Source organism: Puntigrus tetrazona, chromosome 14, assembly GCF_018831695.1.
Source record: "Puntigrus tetrazona isolate hp1 chromosome 14, ASM1883169v1, whole genome shotgun sequence".
Lineage (NCBI taxonomy): Eukaryota > Metazoa > Chordata > Actinopteri > Cypriniformes > Cyprinidae > Puntigrus > Puntigrus tetrazona.
In genome coordinates, this window is record NC_056712.1 from 11628947 (window position 1) to 11652453 (window position 23507).

Sequence of the window (23507 nt, forward strand, 5' to 3'; positions counted from 1 at the left end):
TACAGTTAAACAGATTAATTTATTGTGCCATCTCCATAATGATACTTATGGCTTTGGAAGAACACGAGGGTGAACAAATGATGAGGAGCTGTTTTTCTTTAGTGTTTCTTGCATTCAGTTCTTCAGCACATGCATCGAGAGCTTATGTTTATACCTCCTCTTCATCCTCACTGGCCAGTGTGTCCAGCTCTTTGTTTTTGCACTGGACTTGTTCAGCTTTGTATGCTTTCCGTAAGTTCTCCAGCTCTTTAATCTCAGCATGGAGGCGTTCCAGATGTGCAGCGCGCCGGTTCTGTAGCAGTTTCATGGGCAGTGGGTTCATATCGTTAAAGGCGATGCCCGTCAGCTTCCTGGGGGTGAGAAAGACGAGGTATATCGAGAATTAAACTCCAGCGATGAATTAGCTGCTCTGTTTATTTCCTGCAGAAACCGGTTTAGAAAAAACTCTCCCCAAGCCAGCTTTTCTTCATTGTTTTTTGGGGTTTTTTTGAAACGAAGCCATGAACTGGAAAGAGGAGCGAGCAGGTGTGTGCACACCGTGTCAGGGGCATGCATTTTAAAATAGCCAGACCGCGGAGGCATCTGACCCATATTCTGTTTCTAACAGATGCAGCCTGCTTTGTTTTTACTATGGCTCAATGAATTATATATGTTGATGTCTGACTGTGGCAAAAATAGCTACACTGTCACTGTCACAGCTCCAGAGAGAAACAGATCTGTTTAATTAATAGCACGTTGACAGATGCACTATTTAAGTTATAATAGTAAAAAATATTTTCATTATGCATCAGTGTTTTATAATTTTCAATCAATTTCTTCTCAAATTATACATTTTTTTGTGTGTAAAATGGGTTCTAGTTGTTCTAATGCTTTTTTATACACTTGTAAACTTGTTTTCTTGTAAACAATAAATTATAATACCTGCTGATCTTTAAAGAGTAAAGTTTTTTTTAAAAAGTGTTACAGGATAATGCATGAATGCATTTATTATAATGATTTAATACTTAGAATTATATACTATATTCTGTATGTACATTTTACTATTTTTTTTAATTCACAATACTTTCTTGGATTTTCTCTCTTTTATTTGTATCCTTCACCTTACCTTCCATCTGCAATGGTGTAGGGGAAGATGCGGAGATACTGGTACATCTCAGAAATGTCGTTGATCTTTAAGATGATTTCCTCTTTGTATTTGAAAAGAGCCAATGCATAGCGAAATATCACCTGTGAACACGTGAATGAGACCCAGTGAGACCTCCAATAAGACCATTAGAGACCCAGGTATTGACAGCATCTCCCCACAATGCTTTACGGTACCTTGATGCCCTCGTACAGGAAGGCGTCCCATACTTTAAGCAGTATGCGTGTAGGCAGGTTCTCAACAAACAACACCAGAAACCATTCAACAGTGATGAGTGACACGTCCACTTTTAGCGCTTCCAGGTGAGCCGTGAGTCGAGGCAGCTTCTCAGACATGAGGTCCTTCAGCACACGCTGGTCAGCCTGGAGAGGTTATTGAAGAATATTACTGTTTTTTGTGTTTGAAAAATTAGCGGTACGATTAATGCAGGGTTCTCACCTGACAGCCCACCAGGTCTTTAGTGTAGTAATTTGAAGGCATTATGTAGTCCACAATCACTACCAAGCACCAGAAGGCATCTTCCTCATCCTGTAATACCAGCAGAGCAATGGCTGCCAGTCTGCACACAATCATAGGTGGGTTTATTTTTACCTTTCTTTTTGCATATAGATATTGTAGATCTTACAGTAAACCTACACCTAACTGTATTTAGCCTGTAAGGTATTCTTCATCAGAATGGTGTTGATCTATCAACGACCACCAGATGTCAGTACAATACATGTTATGGCATTAAATAGTTGGGGTGTTCAAGCAGGGCAGACTAGGTGAAAATCACTTGACTTGTCACCCACATGTGTTGTGTGTATTTTCTTATATTAACACTTAGATTTAAAATGGTGATTTTTGTTCAGTTAAATTAAATGATACGTTTAATACATTTGTATTAATATAAATTTAAATGAAATAGTTCAAATTATGTAACAATTACACTACAAATAGATCATCTGAAAATCTATGACCACACATTATGTAAGATATTATAATCTATAACTCTGAAATCAACTATATAATATATTTAATACATTTTAGATTTAAAAATACATTTAAATGATTTAATAATTTGGTTAACATGCTAAAAAATTATACTTCTTTTATGTATATTTGTGCCCTGGACCACAGAGCCAGTAATCAGTTGCACAGACATTTTTCTATCAATAACCTAAAATACATTGTATCAGTCAAAATTTTTCTTGTATGCAAAAAATCAATACAATATTAGATAATGTTCCATGAAGATGTTTTGTAAATGTCCTGCAGTAAATATATCAAAAATGCATTTTTGATTAGTACTATGCATTGCTAACAACTTTTGCAAAAATTTAAAGGCAATTTACTGAATATTTCAAAATATTGTTTATACATCAACGGAAAACATATTTATTCAACTTCATAAATCTCTATTTAGGAAAAAAAACAACAGCTTTTTTTGTGGTTTTGTGATCCCAGTTCTCATTTGGTAAAATTCAGTTTTTTTTAAAAACCTTATGGTAGGCCATTACTCATACTACTCAACATTAGTTCTATAATCACCTCTAATCAAAGCCAATTCTCTTATTTTCCTTTTTAGGTCTCTGGTGGCTAATTACCTGTTGAGTCCCTGCACATAGCCGATGGTGGGGTTCTGCCACGAGAACGCCTGCAAAACTCTCTCCAGCTTCTGAATCAAGGGGCTTGAAGGAGGGCAAAAGTATTGATTGGAGGTCAGCGTGCGATCGAGGTCCAGCTGGATCTGTCTGGGCACCAGGTGAGGCGAGGTTCTGCTCTTCTCGCACAGTTCCTGATAGCGATCGGGATGACGCTCTTTTAGAGACTTAGTCCTAGTCTGTATCATAAAGCGCCAAACCCTCGCACGGTACTCGCGAGGTAAGCCCGTCCGGAGGAGATTCTTCAATTCTGTGGATGAAGACAGTTCTCCTTCAGGGCGCCCAGACAGGAGCTGAGTGCAACGAGCCAACTGTGGGCCGTCGCATTCCTCCTGGTTCAGCAGGGTTTGGGATCGGATCTCCAGGGCCTGGATCTTAGCAAGGAGCTTCAGGTCCTCAACTCTGTAGTCCATTGCAGTCTTAAATCCATATTCATCGTAATCCCTGTGGAATGTCAGGAACTGTGAGTTCCAACGTAAACAGAACTCTGACAAACAATTATATGGGAAAATGTTTGTGAACTAAGGCCTCCTGACAGCAAGACTCCACGGACCAAAAGAACAGAGTGAATAATTGACAGAATTTGTATTTGGGGTAATCTCTTTTACCTGATTGAGGTTAGTTTGGCAGCGGTGCTCATGTCCGCCCGAACTGCATCCTTAACCACCTTCTTGACCGCTTCTCTCTGCTCTGGATTCAATTCCTTACTCTCCTGGAGCTTCTGGAGGATTCCCAGGTATCTGCTTTCCATCTGACAGTTATTGGTCTCCAGAACAGCACACTGGGACACACACAGAAACTACACTAAATCCAATTTTCAAACACTTCTTGATGATTACTATCTCGGATTACCATCGCAAATGGCTCTGACCAATTTTAAAGCACTTACATTGTAAAAATGTAATTTCTCTTGATCTTTGGATATGGACGTGAACACACTCTAACTTTCAAAACTCAAATCTCTCAGTTCATAAAGAGCTTTTCAGACAATCGATACAAACAGTAAAGACAGTAGCAAAAATGTGCAAGAAACCCTGAATGAAAAATAATTTACCTTTACTATTAGACTTTGCTCCTGTTCGCAACTTTTTCGCCAAAGTGTCGTCAGATGATAGATCTCAGAGTTTAGGTACTGGTTCTGAGTTTTATATGCTTTCAAATCATCCTGAAATACAGATGTTTGGGATTTGATCATGTTTAAAGTTGCAATCATGCTTGGCACAGTAATTTCAGAAGCATAAAATGCAGATAAACTGCCCATGAATAATGCACATTGAAATTATTAGTTCGGGGTTAGTTGTTGTTGGTTTTTGTTGTTATAGAAGTCTCTTGCTGCATGTAAAGTATCAAAAATTCAGTAAAAACAGGAATTTAGAAATACTATTCAAGTTTTAAATAACTGTTTTCTATTTTAATGTATCTTAAAATGTAATTTATTTCTTTGATGGAAAAGCTTATTTTAGTTTTAGTTTATTATCATCAATGTAGAAAAACACTATACAGTACACATATATGTGTGTGTATATATGTTTGGTTTGCATTTATTATACTCTTTATTAATCTAGTTGTTCATTGTTTGTTCATGTTAGTTCACAGTGTATTAACTAATTTTAATAGTATTGTTCATTCTTAGTACATGCTTACTAATGTTGTTAACCAATGTAAACTATTGGACTCTATTGTAAAGTGTTACCATATTATTATTTTATTATATATTTATATTATATTTTTATTTTATTAATATATATTTATCATTTTATTATATAGAATATATTATATATAGTATATAACAAAATACTTCTGCTGAAAAGGGCATCATTGTTTATGTAAGTATACAAAAAATCGATTATTAATATATTTGTATGTGAAAATGCTGTAATTTCTCACTTTCAAATTGTCATTTTCGATTGTTAGCTGTTTTAAGGCTTCCGACCGCAGCCCGTTGGCGCACTGCTGGTCTTCTCCGCAGACTGCTAGCTTCTCAGACAGCTTCACTATCACTTCCTGTTTGGCCTGATTCTTGTGCATGAGCAGCTGGACACTCTCCTGGAGTTCGACGATGTGGGCATCCCTCTGGTTCAGTTCCCTCCGTAGGTTGTCGTTCTCTTGCTGCAGGGACTCCAGATGGTCTCGCAGTTCGGCCGATCGTCGCTCGCCGTGTCTGAGGAGCTCCAAGCGCTCCTGATCGCCCTCAGCGGCTAGAAACTGAGCACAGGTGCGCTTCTCCAGCTGAGCAGCTTCCAGCACCTTATGCAACAGCAACACCAACTCCTGACGGCGCATACGTATATGAGTTTCAGCTGATTCATCTTATTAATATTATTATTAACATCCTCACTTTACCTTCTGCGCTTTGACCTCTTCTGCCATGGAAAGTTTTTCATGTTGAAGCCGAGATGTGTCCTTTTCTTTGCTGCTTTTTCTGATTGGTGAAATGGTGGAGAGATCTTGCTCAGACTTGGCATTAGCCGGGGATTCTGCGCTTTGAGAAGAGCTGGGTGTGGGAACCGCCAAAGCTAAAGAGGACGGTGGCCGTGAGCATTTCAATTTGAAATAATGGTTTATAATTTTTCTAGTGAGAAAGTCGCGGTTCTTACTGGATGTCTTAGATGAGGGTGCTTTTTGATGGTCAGTTTGTGAGTCATCAATATGGAAAACGCTTTGTCTAATCTCCTGTGAGTGCCGGTTACGAAAACTGTGCATTGTGTTCCTGTAAATCAAACAAGGAGAAACCCTCAAGAATTAATTAGCAATAATAAAAGTTAGCAATGAAAAAAGTAAAAGTTGTAGATAGCTGATAAGTGGCATAAATAAAGAGGGTTTAAATGTAAAATCTTATTAACCATCAGATGAAAGTCTAATCAAAGTTTTCTGGTTTAGAGTGCTGATTGGTTCATTTCAGTCTTAATCGTAAGTAAAAAAATGTTTATGTAATCAGTTGAATCATTGACATTGAGCATGATGATGAAATAGAGTTTATCGTGATGTGTTTAATTGAGAAATAGAAGGAATTTCCCTCTTTCATTTTCAGACAGATGTGAAACCAAAATCACATATTAGATAAACGATTTGGTACAATGCCCATGAAGCCCATATTTTCACTTACTATTTTACTTTAAATGCCCTTCTCTTATCTGATGTTTGGTATGCGAACACCAACATGGTCGCTCATGTGTATAGTAAATGGGTTATGGTTTATACGCTAACTGCACCGGACGAGAAGCGCCGCGTCACACGACTTTTACAATGTTTTGAATCTTTGCTAGGCGAAGCGGGTCAATGTAAGCTCATCGAAATTAATGTGTTCGAATTTTAAAGACGCGTCGCACAGGTTCTGTGTGTGACCAGCTTTACTTCCTGATTCTAGAGAAATTCAAAACATTACAACACAGCTTTTTTGGAAGGCACTGACGCAGATGGTAAGCACGAACCATTTTTAATTTTACCCTAGAAATATCCCATGACACCAGAATCAGTTCTGCGAGCACAGACCGAGTAAACACCATAAGCGCATGTACTCACTGCAGCTCAATTAGTGGATGTTTGATTGACATGTTGAGCGGGCTGTTGAATCCTGGAGCAGGCAGACTGGCAGCTTCTTCACCCACCAGGCCTGAAGGTGTCTTCACTATGGGCAAGAAGTCAGCTGTGTAGGAAAAGGCAGAAAGTATGTTTAGCAAACCCACTGCTTTAAATGCATCTAACAGACCAGTATAACAAGATGCTTTCAAATAATGAGATTTATTTGTTTCTTGTTTGTTTGGCAATTAATTTTTTTTAATGCTGATATCGCAGTAAGGTTTTAGGGCTGCATTTATTTAATTATAAAAAACTGTAAATCTAGTCTTGCGTCATGTTGTTCAGAAATCATTCTAATATGCAGATTTTCTGCTCAATAAACATTTTTGTCAAAGTTGAATGTGGTTGTGCTGCTTAATATTTTTGTGGAAACCGTAAACCAGGATTCTTTGATCATTATAAAGTTCAAAAGAAAGCATATTTATTTGAAGTAAATGTATTTATTTCTTAATTTGTGACCCAGGACCACAAATCTAGTCTTAAGTTATTGGGGTATATTTAAGTTGTTGGGGTATACTTGTAGCAATTGCCAAAATTATAGGATGTTAAGTAAAAATCATGATATTTTGTAAATTACCTACCATAAATATATAACTCAATTCATTAGTAATATGAAATAATTAAATTGGACAACTTTAAAGATGCATTTTTTTAAATATTTAGATTTTATGCACCTTCAGATTCAAGTTTTTCAAATAGTGTCCTATTTCCTATTTCCATACATCAATGGAAAGCTTATTTATTCAGCTTTCAAAGGATAATAATCTTATTAACCTCAAACTTTTGAATAGTAGAGTAAGACAGAAAAAATAAAAAGCTTATATATAAAAAATAAAGCTTATGCTAATACAATGCTATTTTTGTTTTCTTCTCTATCTTGCTTTACCTCTACAATCTCTTTTCTACTGAATGAATAAAACAATGTTGTTAAGCACAAGGTGAGTTAGCCTACATGTCCCAGCATGCCTGGAATTTCTAAGACCCATAGAAGTGCCTTTTAAAGGATCCGCATTCTATGACCACAAGCTAGCGCTGAGTAAAAATAAATAAATAAATGTCCAAACTATATGTCTTTGTCTGATGATGCAATATTTCAGATGCTTTCAGTTCCTCACTTTCTGCGCTTGGCTCTCACTCAGCAGCTGTTGCTTAATGCCTGGATGCCACAGCTTGCGGTTGGAAGGGGATGGCTAAATGTAAGTAATGAATGTGCTTTTAGCACGAGAAGCCCAACCCTGTATACTTGGATTCCTGGAAATGATGCATTTATGCGTTGGAAATTAGAAGAGACAGGGAACAACCTACAATTGCCAAAATCTTTGTTTAAATCACATTTAAGACTTCATCAAGCATGTACTATTTTAGTGACCATGTGCTTGTATTCACAAGCTTTATGTCTACTCATTTTATTGCCTCCTCTTATGTTCAGTGCACATGGGAACTGAGCTCAGCGGGTCATTTCGTGTTCACTTCAAACCCTAGATTGAGCTGTACGTATCGTGCGGCACTGATACAGACTGCACACCGGAGTAAAGTTGTGGCACATAATGAAAAAGAAACTTTTCCAGAATTGCTAAATGTTTACTTGAAGTTTGCGAATGATTTCCAGTCCTGACATTTCCTGTGTACACACCCTCCTGCTGAGACAGATAACAGAATGAGGGTAGACAATACATGCACAAACTGGCTGGAGTCTGTATGAGTCCTGATGATCCATCTGCAAACTGAGCTTTTGCAACCTCCTCCTGGGGTGCTACAGATCATGGATGATTAAACAATGTGGCATCTGATTGGTCAATCTCAGCAGCTCCCTTGCCACTAATCTGCTGCTTTCCTCCCTCTATCCTCGGCTCTGCTTCCTGTCTCTGCATTGTGTTAATGGCCAGAGCCTGTGGTTTACTAACATTGTTTATTAACAATGGCCTCTATTTTGGGAAGTTGTTATTTTACGTTTAACTCCAGATGTAGGTGACCGGTTTGGGTGTGCACTCTTAAAAATCAAGGTGTTTAAAAGGTTCTTCACGTCCATGCTATAGAAGAACCATTTTTGGTTTCACAAAGAACCATTCATGATTCGATAGAGAACTATTTCTTTCTTACTTTTTTATCATCCGAAGAACCTTCTTTGGCCGCAAAGAAGATTTTGTGAAACAGAAAGGTTCTTCTATGGCACTGTGAAGCTCCTCAGTTTTTTAGAGTGTAACACCCAGTGAGATTAGTGAGAAAAAAAAGAGCAATAAAAGCTGTGTGTTTATACACTGTGGTAGTATATGCTGTATTGCCTTCAATTTATGGTCATTTAATTTATTAAAATTTATTATGATAGTTTTAATTAAAATCTACTTTGAGGATAATTTATTATACAAAACAACTAACAACTAGGGTAAGGTAAATGCACAGACACATTCTGATAATAAAATTTGAGCTTAATTGTCTTGTAAATACTGTCACAATTTTAATAGTCTATATATATATACCATTATAGCATTTCTTACATTTAATTATTAAGTTCTTTTGACGTTTTTATTAGTTTTTAATTGTCATTTATTTTTTTTTCATTGCCTTGTCATTCATTCATTGCCATGGCAACAATTTAAATTTTCATTGATCATCTTTTCTGATTGTTATCTTACCAGACTGAAGGTGAAGGTGAAGTAAACAGTCAGTTAAAACTCTATTATGGTGCGCAGATTCCAAGCATTCTGGAATAATCCTTAAGATCTGATTGGTTCTGATTATCTTTCACTTTCTATTAACTTCATATCGGATGACTGGCCAAACAACTGAACTTTATTTGGAAAAATGGAAGTGCGTTCACCCTCTGATCATATTTCATAAACAGTGTAATTTCCATAATGCTGTAAATGTCTTTCAGTTTTCATGAAGGTTTTCAGTATTACTAAGATGTTAAAGTCGTACCGCGGCAGTTGTATGCTGATGGGGTGCTTTCCAGTTTGTGGTTGTCTGGTCGGGGTATGGGCTTATGTTCAGCATGCTGCTCTCTGTATAACGTACGTTTCAACTGCAGCTGCTGCAACCAGTACATCTGGGCATCCCTGTTAGCTGCCTGGAAAACAAAATCATGTTTGAACACTTTTGAGAGAAAAGTATGCTTGGCTGTAATTCCTCCATGCATAACCCTAATGTTTATCTGTGTGACAGTAAAAAAGAGACTTGAGGGTATCATACATTACAAGATTAAGAAAAAAAACATATTGACCAGTGACTGCTAATCAGAACTTGACACTGTATGGATACGTGTACAGCCAGCAGTCTTTTTTCTCTGACCCAATTTCAGCACTGTTGATACTATAGTATGTGGTGCGTGTAATATGAAGTGCAGTCATGTGATCACTGTGCCATTTGAAATTCTGTCTGACCCCAGCGATAACAACAAGCTCTTTGGAGACAGGAAAGAAAGAAAAGGAATAAGGGTTTTGATTCCTCCCCCCATTTATACCATAGAATCTCATTTTTGAGAAGCAAGTGACCTTTAGAATCGCTAATCTTCAATCAGTAATTGTCATAAAAAAAACTATAAAACTTGCTTTTATGTTTTTTTTCCCATGTCAGTCCAAGGACTTTCCCGGACACATTGGCATTTAATCAGTATTGTTGCAATGAAGCACTTCCAGTGCTGATTAAGTGGCGCAACACTATGCATAAAGAGTTGTGTATATACATAATGACAGTATTTAATGCATTGTCTTTAATGTACAGTGTGCCCATTTAAAGGGTTAAAATGTATCACTTTTTAACTTTTGAAAAGTTTACTAATTACTTTTTAAATTACTTTTAACTTTGTAATTACGTTTTACTTTTTTGTATGCATAAACCATTTATTGAAGTTATTTTCAGCTTTAGTTTAAACTTATTATTTGTAATAATAATATTTGTATTATTTTAGCATTTGTAATTTTCCTTCAAGTTTGACTGTTTGACTTAACCTTTATTGCATTCCTTTTAGTTAATAATAACAGCACTGAAATAAACTTCAGTTTCTTCAGATAAACAATCATGTAAAATAATTTAGTTGCCATGCTCAAGTGATTTGAGTGATATATATATAGCATGTGATTACCTTGAGAATGACAGTACGTTCTGGTGTCTGTATGTGAAAGGTTCCCTCCTCTCCCTGCAGCGGGTAACTGAATGTGGCACGAGACAGATCCACCTTACCCAGAGGATTGATATCCTGTGCCATACGGTAGTAAAACAGTAGACAGCTCTTCTCTTCGAAGACGAACCAGCGGGACTTCCAGGCCCTGAGAGGTCCACCCTGCTTGTTGAGGTAGCCACACAGTTTAGTGCTGGAAGGAGTGGGTGTCCCTCTTAGGGTCCCATCAGGAAGAGCAGCATGGGTCTGGGCGTCTTTCTTATCCTGAGCCCCATCAGACTGACCTAAACTCTGTCGCCGGTTCCCCTCCGAGACGACACACTCATCTGCAGGAGATACATACACGTCCGGTGGAGGTGGTGGCCTGGAGCTTCCCTCACTCTCCATCTGGTTACCTCAACAGACAGAATAACTAACATCAGACAAAATGTTCTTCAGGTAATCAAATGATGTCTGTTAGTGTAGCTACAACATAAAAATATGGTAATTTAGAGATACAATAAAATATATGTATACACTTCTGAATTTAATAAAAGTATGAAGGAGTAAGATCATGTGCATTTAATTGTAAGCTGTAACATATTTAGATAAAAATGTATATCTTATATCTATGTGTAGGACGATGATGCATCAGCGTATGTGTTATGAAGTAATATAAATATAAATATTTTAATTTAATTGTCATGACACAATATATAACATTGTTAAAAGATATCCATCTTGCCAAACGACTTATATATTCACATTAATATTTATATTTTATTTTAAACTGCCATTAATGTATAAGTTAAATACGCAAATAACTAATTACAAATAAAGCAGAACCTCGGTAAAAGATTAATCTGAACAGTACATTTATTATATGTATTACATACACATATGAATTCACATACACATATTCATATATGCGTGCAATATTTTATCGACAATATGTCATAACAGCAACGCTGTGAAATCAAATGAAATACTCTTTACTCTTTTTAAACCTGAAAACATAAATGTGCTCACAAAGTTCTTTTTTTAAAGTTTTCCAGAGACACAAAATGAAAGCGATTAACCGCAGAAGCTCAAAGGGATCACAAAAACAAGGTTGAGAGGTTAACTTGTCCATATGATCATACTTAGAAAAAGAAGCAGCAGCAGCAGCATGGAGAAGCACACATTCTCCTTCAAAAACATTGCACAATATAGGCTTACACCCATCTATAACCTCATTTCATTGTCCACATAGGAATATTTCACAATTAAATATTAATGTACAACTCCAGGTAATTCTTGTTAAACATTAATATTTAAAAAAATGTAATAAGTAATTAATTAACAAACATTATGATCCTTCTTATCAGATAGATATTATTAACTCACATAGGAAAATACAGTTTCAATAAAGTTGCAAGACATTTTAAATGATTTAATGTATGTTATTTGACTTAAATAGTGTCAATGTACGAAGCAATTAATAAAATGGGTAAGCTCTCAGCAGCATGGTGTAGCCAAGTCCTTCTTATTGGTCGACACGTGTTTACGTGCGCGCTTTGTTCGCTGTTTGCTGTGATAAATAAACTGTTTACAGCACAGTGGTCGACAATAATCACTTACCTTCTCTGTTGAAAAGTGCTCTTTAGTCCATGTATCCGTCCAGGACGCGTCTCGAGGCGCTCGCAGATCTAAACAACTCACACACAGCTGCGCTTCTTTCACAAGTGACTCATGTTTCTTTGGCAAGTCCCAGCGTTAAAGAAATCAGGAAATATTACACATCAGGAATATGTAACAGGGTTGCGTACGTCTTTGGGGAGGCGTGCCACAGTGTCATTGCCTTCGTTCAGTTTTGAAGCGCTGCTCGAGTCGAATAAGTATAGGCTACACGAACTGTTTTTAATAGTCAAAACTATTTTGACTTAAGTATCTAAATTATATCGCCTACTGGAGACTGGCCGTTTGAACACTAAATACAGTGGTGAGTTTTGTACATGGAATACGTGTTTTTGACGTCTGAGTAACGAATGTATCTGTTGGGTCAGGTCTTTTCTTTGAATCAATTGAACCAGTTCTCAAAACCGGTCTGAACGGGCTGTTCTTAAATCGAATCGAACAGTTCTGTTGTGCGTTTCCCAAAAGCATCGTGACTCGACTACAGTTTAAAACTATTAACAGATGGAGTTTGGGTACTGTTAACTCGATCTGTACTGTTAAAAGCGCTATAAATAAAGTTGACTACAGTCCCGGGGAACCCTGTTGCTACAGACTGACAGACTACAAGCAAAGTCTTTGCTGTCCTATTTATTTTATTAACTCTCTCTCTCTCTCTCTCTCTCTCTCTCTCTCTCTCTCTCTCTCTCTCTCTCTCTCTCTCTCTCTCTCTCTCTCTCTCTCTCTCATTTTAATTTTTTTTTTCAATTCAAATGAGCTTTATTGGCATGACTGTGAACAGCACAGAGGTTACCTAACATGTCCTGGAGGACCCCAACCTGCACATTTTGTCTCTCTTATCAGACACACCCAATATAGTTCTTTCAGTCTCTACTAACAAGCTGATGAATGGAATCAGATGTGTTAGATAAGGGAGACAAAAAGCTGCAGGGCAGGGGGCCCCCAGGACAGGTTTGGGAACCACTAGAATAGCAAAATGTTACCAAAACATCTACCATATATATATATATATATATATATATATATATATATATATATATATATATATATATATATATATATATATATATATATATATATATACAAAAAAATATAACTGATTTTCTGTGGCTTGCATGATAGAGTTTATTGCATGCTTTACTTGTCAGCTCGTATTGCAGTATTGAACTGTCCAGGGGCTGAGATTGTCACGCTCAAATAATTATGACAGGCAACATAATTAACAATTGCTCCTTCAATTGTGTGCACTCATGCTTTTAGACTTTTCCATGTTCATGGGTAAGGCCCAGTTGTTGCTATACTTTTCCAGAATTCCTGTTCTTTCTAAAGACCAGTTCAAAAGAATCGATTGACAAAAACGAATCCGATGTCCTCGCCGTTTCCTCCACGACGAGAGAGGGCGCTCTAACATGAAACACCGCACACTGCCATTTGTTCTACGATGTCAGAGTTCAGGCTGCACTGACTCCAGCGTGCGTGTGTTGTGTACGCCGCAAATGATCATTTACCTCAAATAAAACGGACAAAAACACAACAAGGTAAGTATTATTGACGCTCGCGTCTTTATATAAAAACCACTATCTTAGATTTGCAGCGTAACCTTTTTCAGACGTGCGCTGTCTTAATTGTTTCCTTTCCATTTTGTAATCATGAGAATTTCTCTGATGTTAAACAGTTATATTTCATTTAGTTAATGTCACTTAATTAGTATTAGATCACTAACATAACATTTAATGATAACTACCTTGTTGTAGTACTATGGTGATGTGCTAGCAATAGCTATGTGTGTCCTTTTTTTGTGGGCATGGCATTTTTTTTATTACTTTTTTTTTGCCATCATGTAAATACCATGACACATCAATATGGAAATCACTCAGTACCATGGTAACACTGCTCAAATTCGAAACTACGTTTATTGCTGATAACCTATTAAACTTTTTGATACATTTGTTTTCAAAGAGCATGTCGTGCAGTTGAAGTCGACTTATTTTAGTGTTTGCAGTCAAATCAATCTAATAAAAACTGCAAAACCGTTTCAGATCTGATCTTGTTAAAAGCGTCTACCCAAAATGAGAAACCTCAGTTTGCTGCAGCGCCTCAGGTGTGTGGATCTTTCTCTCCCGGGAGCGCCACAGTGTTTCTCCATCAGGAGCGAGACTGGAACCGTGCTGGTGGCCTCTGAGCTCGCCATCACAGAGTTTGACCCTCGGACCGAGGAGGTATTTTTTACAATAAAAATCAAAAGTTTTCAGAAGGCGTAAAAAGGTCATTTATAATAGTTATAACCCAATTTCGTTCCAGTTGGGTTGTCTCTTTTTGGATGTCTGATATGAATTAGTTCTATATTAATCTTTCTGTATAATGTGATTCTGTAGGTTCATAAAGAGGTTTCACTGACAGCAGAGGGCTATCTCCCAGAGGATGGCAGTGGGGTTGTGGTGGCGATACAAGATCTGCCGGATCAGGAGTCGGTGTGTGTGGCTACCGGCAGCGGCGATGTCATTCTCTGCAACCTCAGCACCAGCCAGGTCGTCATTTATTTGTTTTAAACGCTTTGATGATTTCCAAACGATTCTGTGAAATATATATGCACTTGTTGTGCTTTCTAATTAACAATACCAAGTTCTCTCTCACAGTTAGAATGTGTCGGCAGTGTGGAAAGTGGTCTAACTGGCATGACGTGGAGCCCAGATCAAGAGTTGGTGACACTGACCACAGGTCTGTATCACTAGCAGTGTGTGTGTATGTGCATATATATATATATATATATTTGTATATATATTCCATTTTAACTTTTATTTTAAGTTTTATTACTTTTATGGGATTTTTTTGTTAGTTCTATTTTGTTAGTTTTTTGTTATGTTTATATTATGCAATAATTATGTTTGTTTTTTTTTGTTAAAGAGAAAATGTTAATAAAAATTAAGTTTTTAGAAGTGCATATAGTGCCATTTTACTTTTTCTCACTGTGTCCATTTGTGCCTTATGTTGCATGTTAGGTCAGGAGACAATTATCATGATGACCAAGGACTTTGAGCCAATAACTGAGGTTGCGATCAATCAGGATGACTTTGGGGAAGGTATAGTTAATTTACCCCTTAATATCAATCTTTCATTCAGGTGACTTGTGTTCATTGTATATGAAGAGACACAGTGTCTGATTGGCTTTTTTCCTCTGCATTAGATAAGTTCATCACAGTTGGTTGGGGGAAGAAGGAGACTCAGTTTCATGGCTCTGAGGGCAAGCAGGCCGCCCAGCGGAAAGCAGCAGTATGTTTTTGTTTTGTTTAGCGTCATTGAACCAAAGAACTAGAAAGTATAACACTGACCTGGGGTTCATCGGGAGATCATTGGCATTTCAGCCTGGTTTGAATATTTTTCTCACCTACTTTCACAGGTAGTGCAGGCTGCCCTGCCGTGGGACGACAGGAAGCCAAGAATCACTTGGCGTGGCGATGGTCAATTCTTTGCTGTCGGCGCTGTTTGTCCTCAGACCGGTGAGACTCTCACTTTTTGCCATTGATATTACATGAAAATTTGTGACAGTTAACATTGTTCATTATTACTGTAGCTTAAATAGTAGAACATGGTGCTAAAAACCCCATGGGCGAATGTTTGTTTACCAAATAATGCATGATCTGATGATGTGTGTGTCTTAAAAAAAAAAAAAGTCATTTTGCCAGATACATTAATAAATGTAAAACATAGCAGCTTTTTGTTTCAGGTGCTCGAAAGGTTCGAATCTGGAACCGAGAATGTGTTCTACAGGCCACCAGCGAGGTTGTTAACGGTCTGGAACAGCCTCTCTGCTGGAAGTAAGATGTTCTGAATATCTTTTGACATATTTTTCAGGGTTTTTTTGGTTTTTTGCTGAGTCTGACAGACCTGATGTGAACTGACAAAAATGGATTCTTCTTCTAGACCCTCCGGCAGCCTGATCGCTTCCACGCAGCGGCACCCTAACAAACACAGTGTGGTGTTTATGGAAAAGAACGGACTGTTGCACGGAGATTTTACTATGCCTTTTGGAAAGGAACAGGTCAAGGTACATCTCAGCTCGGCTGTGTATGTTATTTTCAGAGATTTGAAATACAAGTCATGGTTCATGAAAAGCTGATTTGTTTTTTCCTCTCAGGTAAAGGAACTTCTGTGGAACAGTGACTCTACTGTTCTGGCTGTTTGGATGGAGGACTTGAAGCCCGGAGAGAGCGACCATCCCAACACATACAGTAAGATGCAGATCAGACTGCTTTTCGTATACAATGATCAGAGTTGCTTAATTATGAATAGACCAAAATCATTCCCAGCTCAATTTTTTTAAAATGTTGTAATATACATAAATGGTGACTATTCAAGGCAAAATATTACGTGTCACAGTCACAAATGTATGTTTACTGTGTAATTATTTTTCGAGGTAAAAATGACTTTTATCTGAGATTTGGAGCCAAATTACAAGAGGATAATAATTGACTTGAAAGCTGACACCATTATTGTTGTTTATACAGAAATTGGTAGGTCTATCAGTAAAATCTGTTAACTTTAGCAATGGACATTCCCAAAGATAGGTTTATTAAGAAGGAGAATCTAGAAGGATATTAAGATTTTAAAGTTAGTATGACAACGTAAAAGAATATTTAGTGCATACAGACATTTCTACTTTTTTATTAGCTGTATGCAAAGTGACCACATTTTGATACTGAAAATTTGCCAGTTTACTCATGGAGCTGCTTTATGATCTCCATGTCTCTGAGATGGAAACATTGAGGGCCTCTAGAATGAAGATAACAAAATGACAGTTAAGTACCAGAATCTAGGATATTCAGATACCTTTAATACTTCTTAGTATTAAGAGGCCAACTCCCCAAAAAGCACTTCTTTTTTTTTTGCCATTTTCGAGTTGTTACCTTTAACAGATAATGAAACAAAAAAGTGCTAAAGTCAACAGATTTTACGGATAGATTTACCAATCTAACCAAATCAAAAAGGCTGCAAATATGCTAATTTAAATACTGCTCCACGCAAACTGCTTATCAACGAAACGCTTTAAGAGTCCCTATGGTTTTCAGTCAGAATGAAATTTGATGATTTACCATTAAAAAATTGTTTTAAACGTCTAATCTTTTTCTTTCACAGTTCAGCTGTGGACAGTCGGGAATTATCACTGGTATCTAAAGCAGAGCTTGCATTTTGGCAGTGAGCCCCTGAGGGCTCCGGCGTGTGTGTGTTGGGATCCGGAGAAGCCCTTGCGTCTCCACCTCCTGACGCGAGGATGGGCCAGCTACACCTACGACTGGGGCTGGAGCACGGAGCGCAGTCATGGCACAGACTGCCATGATAATGCCAATGTGGCGGTGATTGATGGAGGTTGGCATGGCCATTGTTTAACTTCACTATTAATCTCACTACTTTTATAGTGTGTTAGACAACACACCATTTTTCAGATCTAGTTTTACATCATTTGTAGTGTAAATAAGGCATTTGAGTACAGTCCAACAATTAAAGGTGTGATTGCGCTTTGCAGAAAAAATCCTGGTGACTACATTCCGCCAGTGTGTGATCCCTCCACCTATGTGTGCTTTTGAACTTCAACTTCCTGTTCCTGTCAACTTGGTCACCTTCCATTCTCAAGTCCAGAGGACCAATGAGCTTGCTGCGCTAACAGCCGATGGGCATATTTATGTATATGGTCAAGGTGAGTCGCGTAATTTGAAACTTGATTCAAACATTACATTGTTTAAGATTTCTTAATTTAATTTCCTATGTTCAGATGGTGGAGCTGAAAATGGAGGTGTTCCTGGGGTACCTGGCTTTAAAGTCATCTCAGCACCATTAGTCTTAAGAAAGACATACAGGTACAGAGTTTGATTTGTACATATTTCTCCAATCCTTATTTAACAAGAAGAAGTCACTAAATAACATGTTTTTGAACGGCAGTGCAGCTGAAAAATGTAGGGGTCGGTAAGATTTTTAAATGTTTTGATAGTCTTGTGGTTACCAAAGGTGCATTCGTTTACATAAAAAATGTAAACAGCTATTTATAATTTAAATATTTCATTTAAAATAATTGTTTTCTGTATTAATATTCTAATATGATAATTTGCTGCTCAAAAAGTATTTATCAGTGTTAAAAACTGCTTTATATTTTTGTGAAAACCAATGACTTTTGTAACATTTTAAGTCACTATTGATCCGTTAAATGCATTATTTGCTAAATAAAATTATTTATTTATTTAAAAAGTCTTACTGATCTCAAACTTCTAAATATATTACATCTTAACATGTTTTTGGAAAAATTGTCTGTTTCCGCAATTTTTTATAGTTTTCCTACAAAACCAGTTCTTTCCACTGTTTTCTCAAAGTTGTATGGATTTTTTTCCTTTCTTTTCTGTCATTTTCTCATTTGGTCTTGCATATGTATTCAAATCAGCGTTACTGTTTAATGTATTAGCATATATTCAGATGCAGTTGTCTTTTAGGGTTTCCATGGATCAGGAGGAACCTCTGACTCTGCGCTTGCTACTGTGGTTGAGTGAAGATTTGTTTTTGGCTGTGGCTCATGAAGGATGCTTGACCCGCCTGCTGAAACTCACCCCATCAGACAACCAGGACCCCAAGGACACGCTGGAGATTAGGTACTGATGCTAAAATAACTAACTCCTCTGGTCTTGTCCACATTTGTATTCAGTCTATCTCACTCAAAGACACACTGATCTAATGAGCATAGACATGAGCCCAGGGGCTGGGAATTATAAAAACGTTAGAAGTTTAGTTCGAAACTCTGCCCCTCTCTTTTTCCTAAATTCCTGGTGTTGGTCATTTCTTAGGTCAGACGTTCCAGTGGATGGTTTTGTGATCAGCTTGTGTCACAGCCTCAGAAATGGCACTGTGGCCCTACAACTTGATGACGGACAGATTCGTAAAGTTCAACTGGGTCAGGAAGTTCACTAGTTATAACAGGAACTGCATACTACATAGTATCTGTTTTATCATTTGTCTTGTTTATTTTTCTTCCTAATGCATTTAGTTAAAGTTAATGCTTTAATAACACATACATAGACATCTCTTAATGCTCAAATATTTTATACAGGTTCTTCAGAGCTCAGTCTAACAGAATGGAAGGATTCTACTGGCAATACCGTCAACTTCCCCCGGCCTTGTGTTCAGACGGCACTATGTACCCTTAGTGGAGAGGTGAATATATATATATTAGTCTCCATCAATCTCTGACCTTTATTTCATCATGTTCATTTCAGTTTCAATAAACGCTTCATATGTATTTGTCTTTTAACAGGAACATTTGATAGGTCTCACAGAGAGATCACATCTCTACATTGGTGACTCACTGGTAGGTCCGAGTACCCCAAAAATGATCTAAAAAGTATATATTACATTTAGTGTGTTAGTGCTAAAACCCTGTCTAGTATGCTCACTGTAGTGTCTCTGTCACAGGTTGCCTCCAATATTTCTTCGTTTGTAGTTTATGACGACTTCCTCCTGCTCACTACACACTCTCACATGTGCCACTGTCTCAACCTCAGCACACTCTCTATCAAAGGTACATGTAATGTGTCATGTTACAGATATATGCGATATAACTTTCTATTTATTACATAATCATAAAGAAATGCATTTTGGAATATCGCATAAAAAAAAAAAAAACTCTGGATGCACTGGCAAGATGAACATAACAAAGTAGGATACATTTCTTTTAGAGTACGAAAAGATGCACATAAACTATGATGGAAACATAATTGATTATATAACTACCAAATAGATCACTTAATGCGCATCTAAATAGCTGGACCAAACATCTCATTGCATAGCATCGGAAATGCTATTTTTTTCATTCTAAAATGCTTAAGTAAATACTCGTCCAAGTATTTTGTTATAATAACTCCTGGAACTACATTTACAAATGTCATGCTCCTAAAACATGAGCATGTTTCGACTGTGCGCTCTGAGGACTTTAATTTATTGTATACACAAATTATTATATAGAGTGCCTTCTCTTACTGCAGCAGCATATTCTTTATGATATAATCAGGAAGGGACAATGTTATTGTTTTTAAGCTGTGTTTACTGTTTTACTGTATTTTTTAAATGAGACCCATCAAAAAAAAAAAAAAAAAAGACCAATCCCAAATAAATATATTTAAACGTTTCTATTTCTGTGTTGGTGTCCTGTGCAGGTCTGCAGTCAGCTCTGAGCTCAGATGCTAATCAGAATGATGAGACGGTACGAAAGGTAGAACGAGGTTCTCGCATCGTTTCTGTGGTTCCCCAGGACACCAGACTCGTCCTGCAGGTGCAGAACAGAACATGGTCATATGACATGGTCATATTTTTTTTGGTTATGTATTTTAATGAAAAATTGCTTTTTGTTTTCAGATGCCACGAGGCAATCTGGAAACCATCCATCATCGAGCTCTTGTCCTCACTCAGCTCAGAAAGTGGCTTGATAGGTATTTTCTTTTTTTCAAAACTGACCTTTTTAAAAAGAAAAGCTAGGATTAAAGCACCCTTTCCCCAAAAATATTTTATATTACATTATATTGCTTGCTTAAAAATGTTACAAATAATACATAATCATTTTGCTGTGTTGTTTATTGCAGTCTCCGATTTAAAGATGCTTTTGAGTGCATGAGGAAGCTGAGGATCAACCTCAACCTCATTTATGACCACAATCCAACTGTGAGTAAGCTCACGCTGTTGTCATTTCCTTTTTTAAAATAACCTCTAAACACATTCTTCTCCACCATGGATTGCATCCTCCTTTCAGAGAATGGCACTAAACGAATAACACCATTCCCATCTACCCCCATCCCATTATTTCTCTCACAGGTGTTTCTTGCTAACATTGAGATGTTCCTGAAGCAGATTGACTCCATCAACTACATCAACCTGTTCCTCACTGAGCTCAAGTAAAACTTTAATGCAAAGGCTTATATTAAAGCTTTTTATTTTTCAGTTTGTCTTCTAGTTAATTTTTTTAATTTTTCATTCTTAGAGAGGAAGACACCACTACAACAATGTACCCCTGTCCTTCAGGCTCAACCTCCAGTTCTGCCTCAGGTAAAGGAGGAAAGAAGGTGGACATCGTCTGTGATGCTTTACGCTCAACAATGGAGACTCTCGACCCGCAAAAGTCAGTTCCTCAGTTAGAAACTTGTTTCATAAATTGTAGGAAGTAATTCTACTTCCCTCTCCAAATGAGATAAGATTAGGTTTGTCACATGATGTACATTTAAGCACCGATCGTCCTTCTCTGAGATGCTTTGATTTGTACACAGGTATTGTTTATGTATTCTGACATCACACGTGAGGAAAACTACACCAGAACTAGAAATCGCTCTCCAGAAGGTTCACGAGTTAAGAGGTAGGCTTCGGTTCACTCAAACCCAATAAAAAACGTGTGACTGTGTGTCTGTTACATCTGTGTGCTTGTATGGTTAGTGAACGCACCCAGTGGCAGCAGCCGTGTGAGCGCAGAGGAAGCGTTGAAGTATCTTCTCTTCCTCGTCAATGTGAATGAGCTGTATGAACACTCCCTCGGCACCTATGATTTTGACCTAGTGCTCATGGTGGCTGAAAAATCTCAGAAGGTCAGTCAGAAGATTCCAACTCTTCTTATGTTAATTCTTACTAATTATTAAATTAATGTGTATAAAGCTGCCATTTCTAAAAGACAAACAAGTACAATTTAGTAAATTCTCAATTTAATTTATAATGTTACATAAATTTGCATATAAAAAGTATTATTAGAATATGATATATTAATAACACTCAAGTTAAAGTTTTTCACCTTTATTATTTCACTTATGTTATATTGTATTCATTAATTTACAAACAAAATTTGTTTCGAATTTGCAATTAAAATTTAGTGAACATAATAAAATTTGTAATATCACATAAGCAGCTATTGCAAATATTATTTTTGTATTATATTAAAACATAATTATTTAAAATGTATATAATTAAAATAATGAACAAATATTTAATTCTTGTTTACATACAAGCAGACATTTCACATATATAGTATATTATTCATTATTTTGCATATAAAATTAACAAGCACATAATGAAATAAAATTCACAAAAGTGCAGCCATTACACATTAATTTTATTATTAAAAAGTATTTTATGAAACCAAAAACGTTCAATTTAATAAATATAATGAATAAAATTCTTGCTCACTTACAAGCAGACATTTCACATATTATATTATATTCATTAAATTAAATTAACATTAAATGAAATAAACATAATAAATATTTCATGCAGGTATTGAGCGTATTTGTTTTATTGTATTATATAAAAATATTAAAAAACAATTATAAGTAATCTATACAATTCTTGTTCACAGAAGCAGCTATTTCATGTATTTGTATTATTATATTATAATTGTTATTTATTATTTCATATTGCAAGTACATTATTTTATTTTATAAATGGAATCTTGAAAATATAGAAATTGGCCATTAGTTGAAAGACATTGCATTGTAACATAAAACATTTTTTCATGTGACTAGCTTTTCTGGTAGTAAGATTGATCTAGTTTTAGCACACATCTGTAGACACTGTTTTGCAGTGGTTTGTTTTTTTTTTCCCCTCAAATTTATAGGACCCTAAAGAGTACTTGCCATTTCTGAACATGCTGAAAACCCTAGAGCCGAACTACCAGCGCTACACCATCGATAAACACCTCAAGAGATACAGGAAGGCCTTACATCACCTCAGCAAGTGTGGTAAGAGCCTTGTCGGACATCCTTGAGCAAATTCCTCTTTTTACACCATCTTTAACTCTGTTCTTGTTCTCCTGTTCTGCCTCATGTTTTTCAGGTCAAGAGCATTTCACAGAATTGTTAAACTTGGTGAAGGATCAGAGACTGTACAGCGACGCTCTTGAGCTCTATTCTTCAAACAGTGAGCAATACAAGGCAAGAATTATTTTATAAACTTCTACCTTTAAGTACTGACTTAAATATTTAGCTTGTGTGGTAATGTTTTGACTGTGATCTTGACCCTTGACCCCTGTGATGCCATCAGACCCTGAGCGTGGCCTATGCAGAGCATCTAGTAGAGCAGCAGCAGGCGGAGCAGGCGGGACTGTTACTATGGCGATGTGGAGAGAGCTCCCGAGCCCTGCAGGCCTTCATCATCTGTACGAGCTGGAGAAACGCCCTCGCTGTGGCCACAAACATCCCATTACCACCTGATCAGCTGGCACTGCTCGCCCGAGACCTGGCAGGTGGAGATCTCTGTTGTGTGAGCATGTTTCCTACTGAGATCATGAGTACGAGTATCCGTAAGCCATGTTGTATGTCTGATGTTTTCAGAGAAACTTCTGGAGGCCAGGAGGCACACGGAAGCC

At 37.0% G+C, this 23507-nt stretch overlaps 2 protein-coding genes across 4 annotated transcripts in view; one reads left to right on the forward strand and one right to left on the reverse strand.

Moving 5' to 3' along the window:
• On the reverse strand, positions 1-12226 carry tbc1d2 (TBC1 domain family, member 2). Of its 3 annotated transcripts, none has more exons than XM_043256864.1 (14): positions 12083-12226; positions 10448-10878; positions 9286-9433; positions 6310-6433; positions 5385-5497; positions 5131-5303; positions 4675-5058; positions 3842-3952; positions 3396-3568; positions 2731-3231; positions 1583-1703; positions 1321-1506; positions 1106-1227; positions 1-350 (listed from the first exon to the last, which is right to left on the reverse strand). In XM_043256864.1, exons 2-14 carry the CDS (start codon positions 10868-10870, stop codon positions 149-151), a joined length of 2781 nt encoding a protein of 926 aa, XP_043112799.1. In that variant the 5' UTR covers positions 10871-10878; positions 12083-12226; the 3' UTR covers positions 1-148. The 3 variants fall into 3 exon arrangements, with proteins under 3 accessions (XP_043112799.1, XP_043112801.1, XP_043112802.1); XM_043256866.1 differs by having other exon boundaries at positions 10448-10870; positions 12083-12211; XM_043256867.1 differs by lacking the exon at positions 12083-12226 and adding an exon at positions 7952-8003 and having other exon boundaries at positions 10448-10585.
• An 85-nt stretch (positions 12227-12311) lies between these two features.
• The window catches only part of elp1 (elongator acetyltransferase complex subunit 1), a 28934-nt gene continuing 17738 nt past the window's right edge, over positions 12312-23507 (forward strand). Inside the window, exons 1-30 of the mRNA XM_043256863.1 lie at positions 12312-12443; positions 13446-13674; positions 14176-14355; positions 14512-14664; positions 14773-14854; positions 15136-15216; positions 15321-15406; positions 15534-15633; positions 15861-15951; positions 16058-16181; positions 16272-16365; positions 17270-17500; positions 17658-17828; positions 17904-17988; positions 18613-18768; positions 18961-19067; positions 19224-19327; positions 19428-19481; positions 19586-19691; positions 20326-20441; positions 20525-20598; positions 20749-20827; positions 20978-21057; positions 21144-21281; positions 21427-21512; positions 21590-21738; positions 22758-22881; positions 22976-23073; positions 23183-23384; positions 23473-23507. The exon at positions 23473-23507 is cut by the window's right edge and continues 27 nt beyond it. Coding sequence (XP_043112798.1) covers positions 14206-14355; positions 14512-14664; positions 14773-14854; positions 15136-15216; positions 15321-15406; positions 15534-15633; positions 15861-15951; positions 16058-16181; positions 16272-16365; positions 17270-17500; positions 17658-17828; positions 17904-17988; positions 18613-18768; positions 18961-19067; positions 19224-19327; positions 19428-19481; positions 19586-19691; positions 20326-20441; positions 20525-20598; positions 20749-20827; positions 20978-21057; positions 21144-21281; positions 21427-21512; positions 21590-21738; positions 22758-22881; positions 22976-23073; positions 23183-23384; positions 23473-23507 — 3156 coding nt within the window. The 5' untranslated portion in view covers positions 12312-12443; positions 13446-13674; positions 14176-14205. The remainder of the gene's footprint in view (positions 12444-13445; positions 13675-14175; positions 14356-14511; positions 14665-14772; positions 14855-15135; positions 15217-15320; positions 15407-15533; positions 15634-15860; positions 15952-16057; positions 16182-16271; positions 16366-17269; positions 17501-17657; positions 17829-17903; positions 17989-18612; positions 18769-18960; positions 19068-19223; positions 19328-19427; positions 19482-19585; positions 19692-20325; positions 20442-20524; positions 20599-20748; positions 20828-20977; positions 21058-21143; positions 21282-21426; positions 21513-21589; positions 21739-22757; positions 22882-22975; positions 23074-23182; positions 23385-23472) is intronic.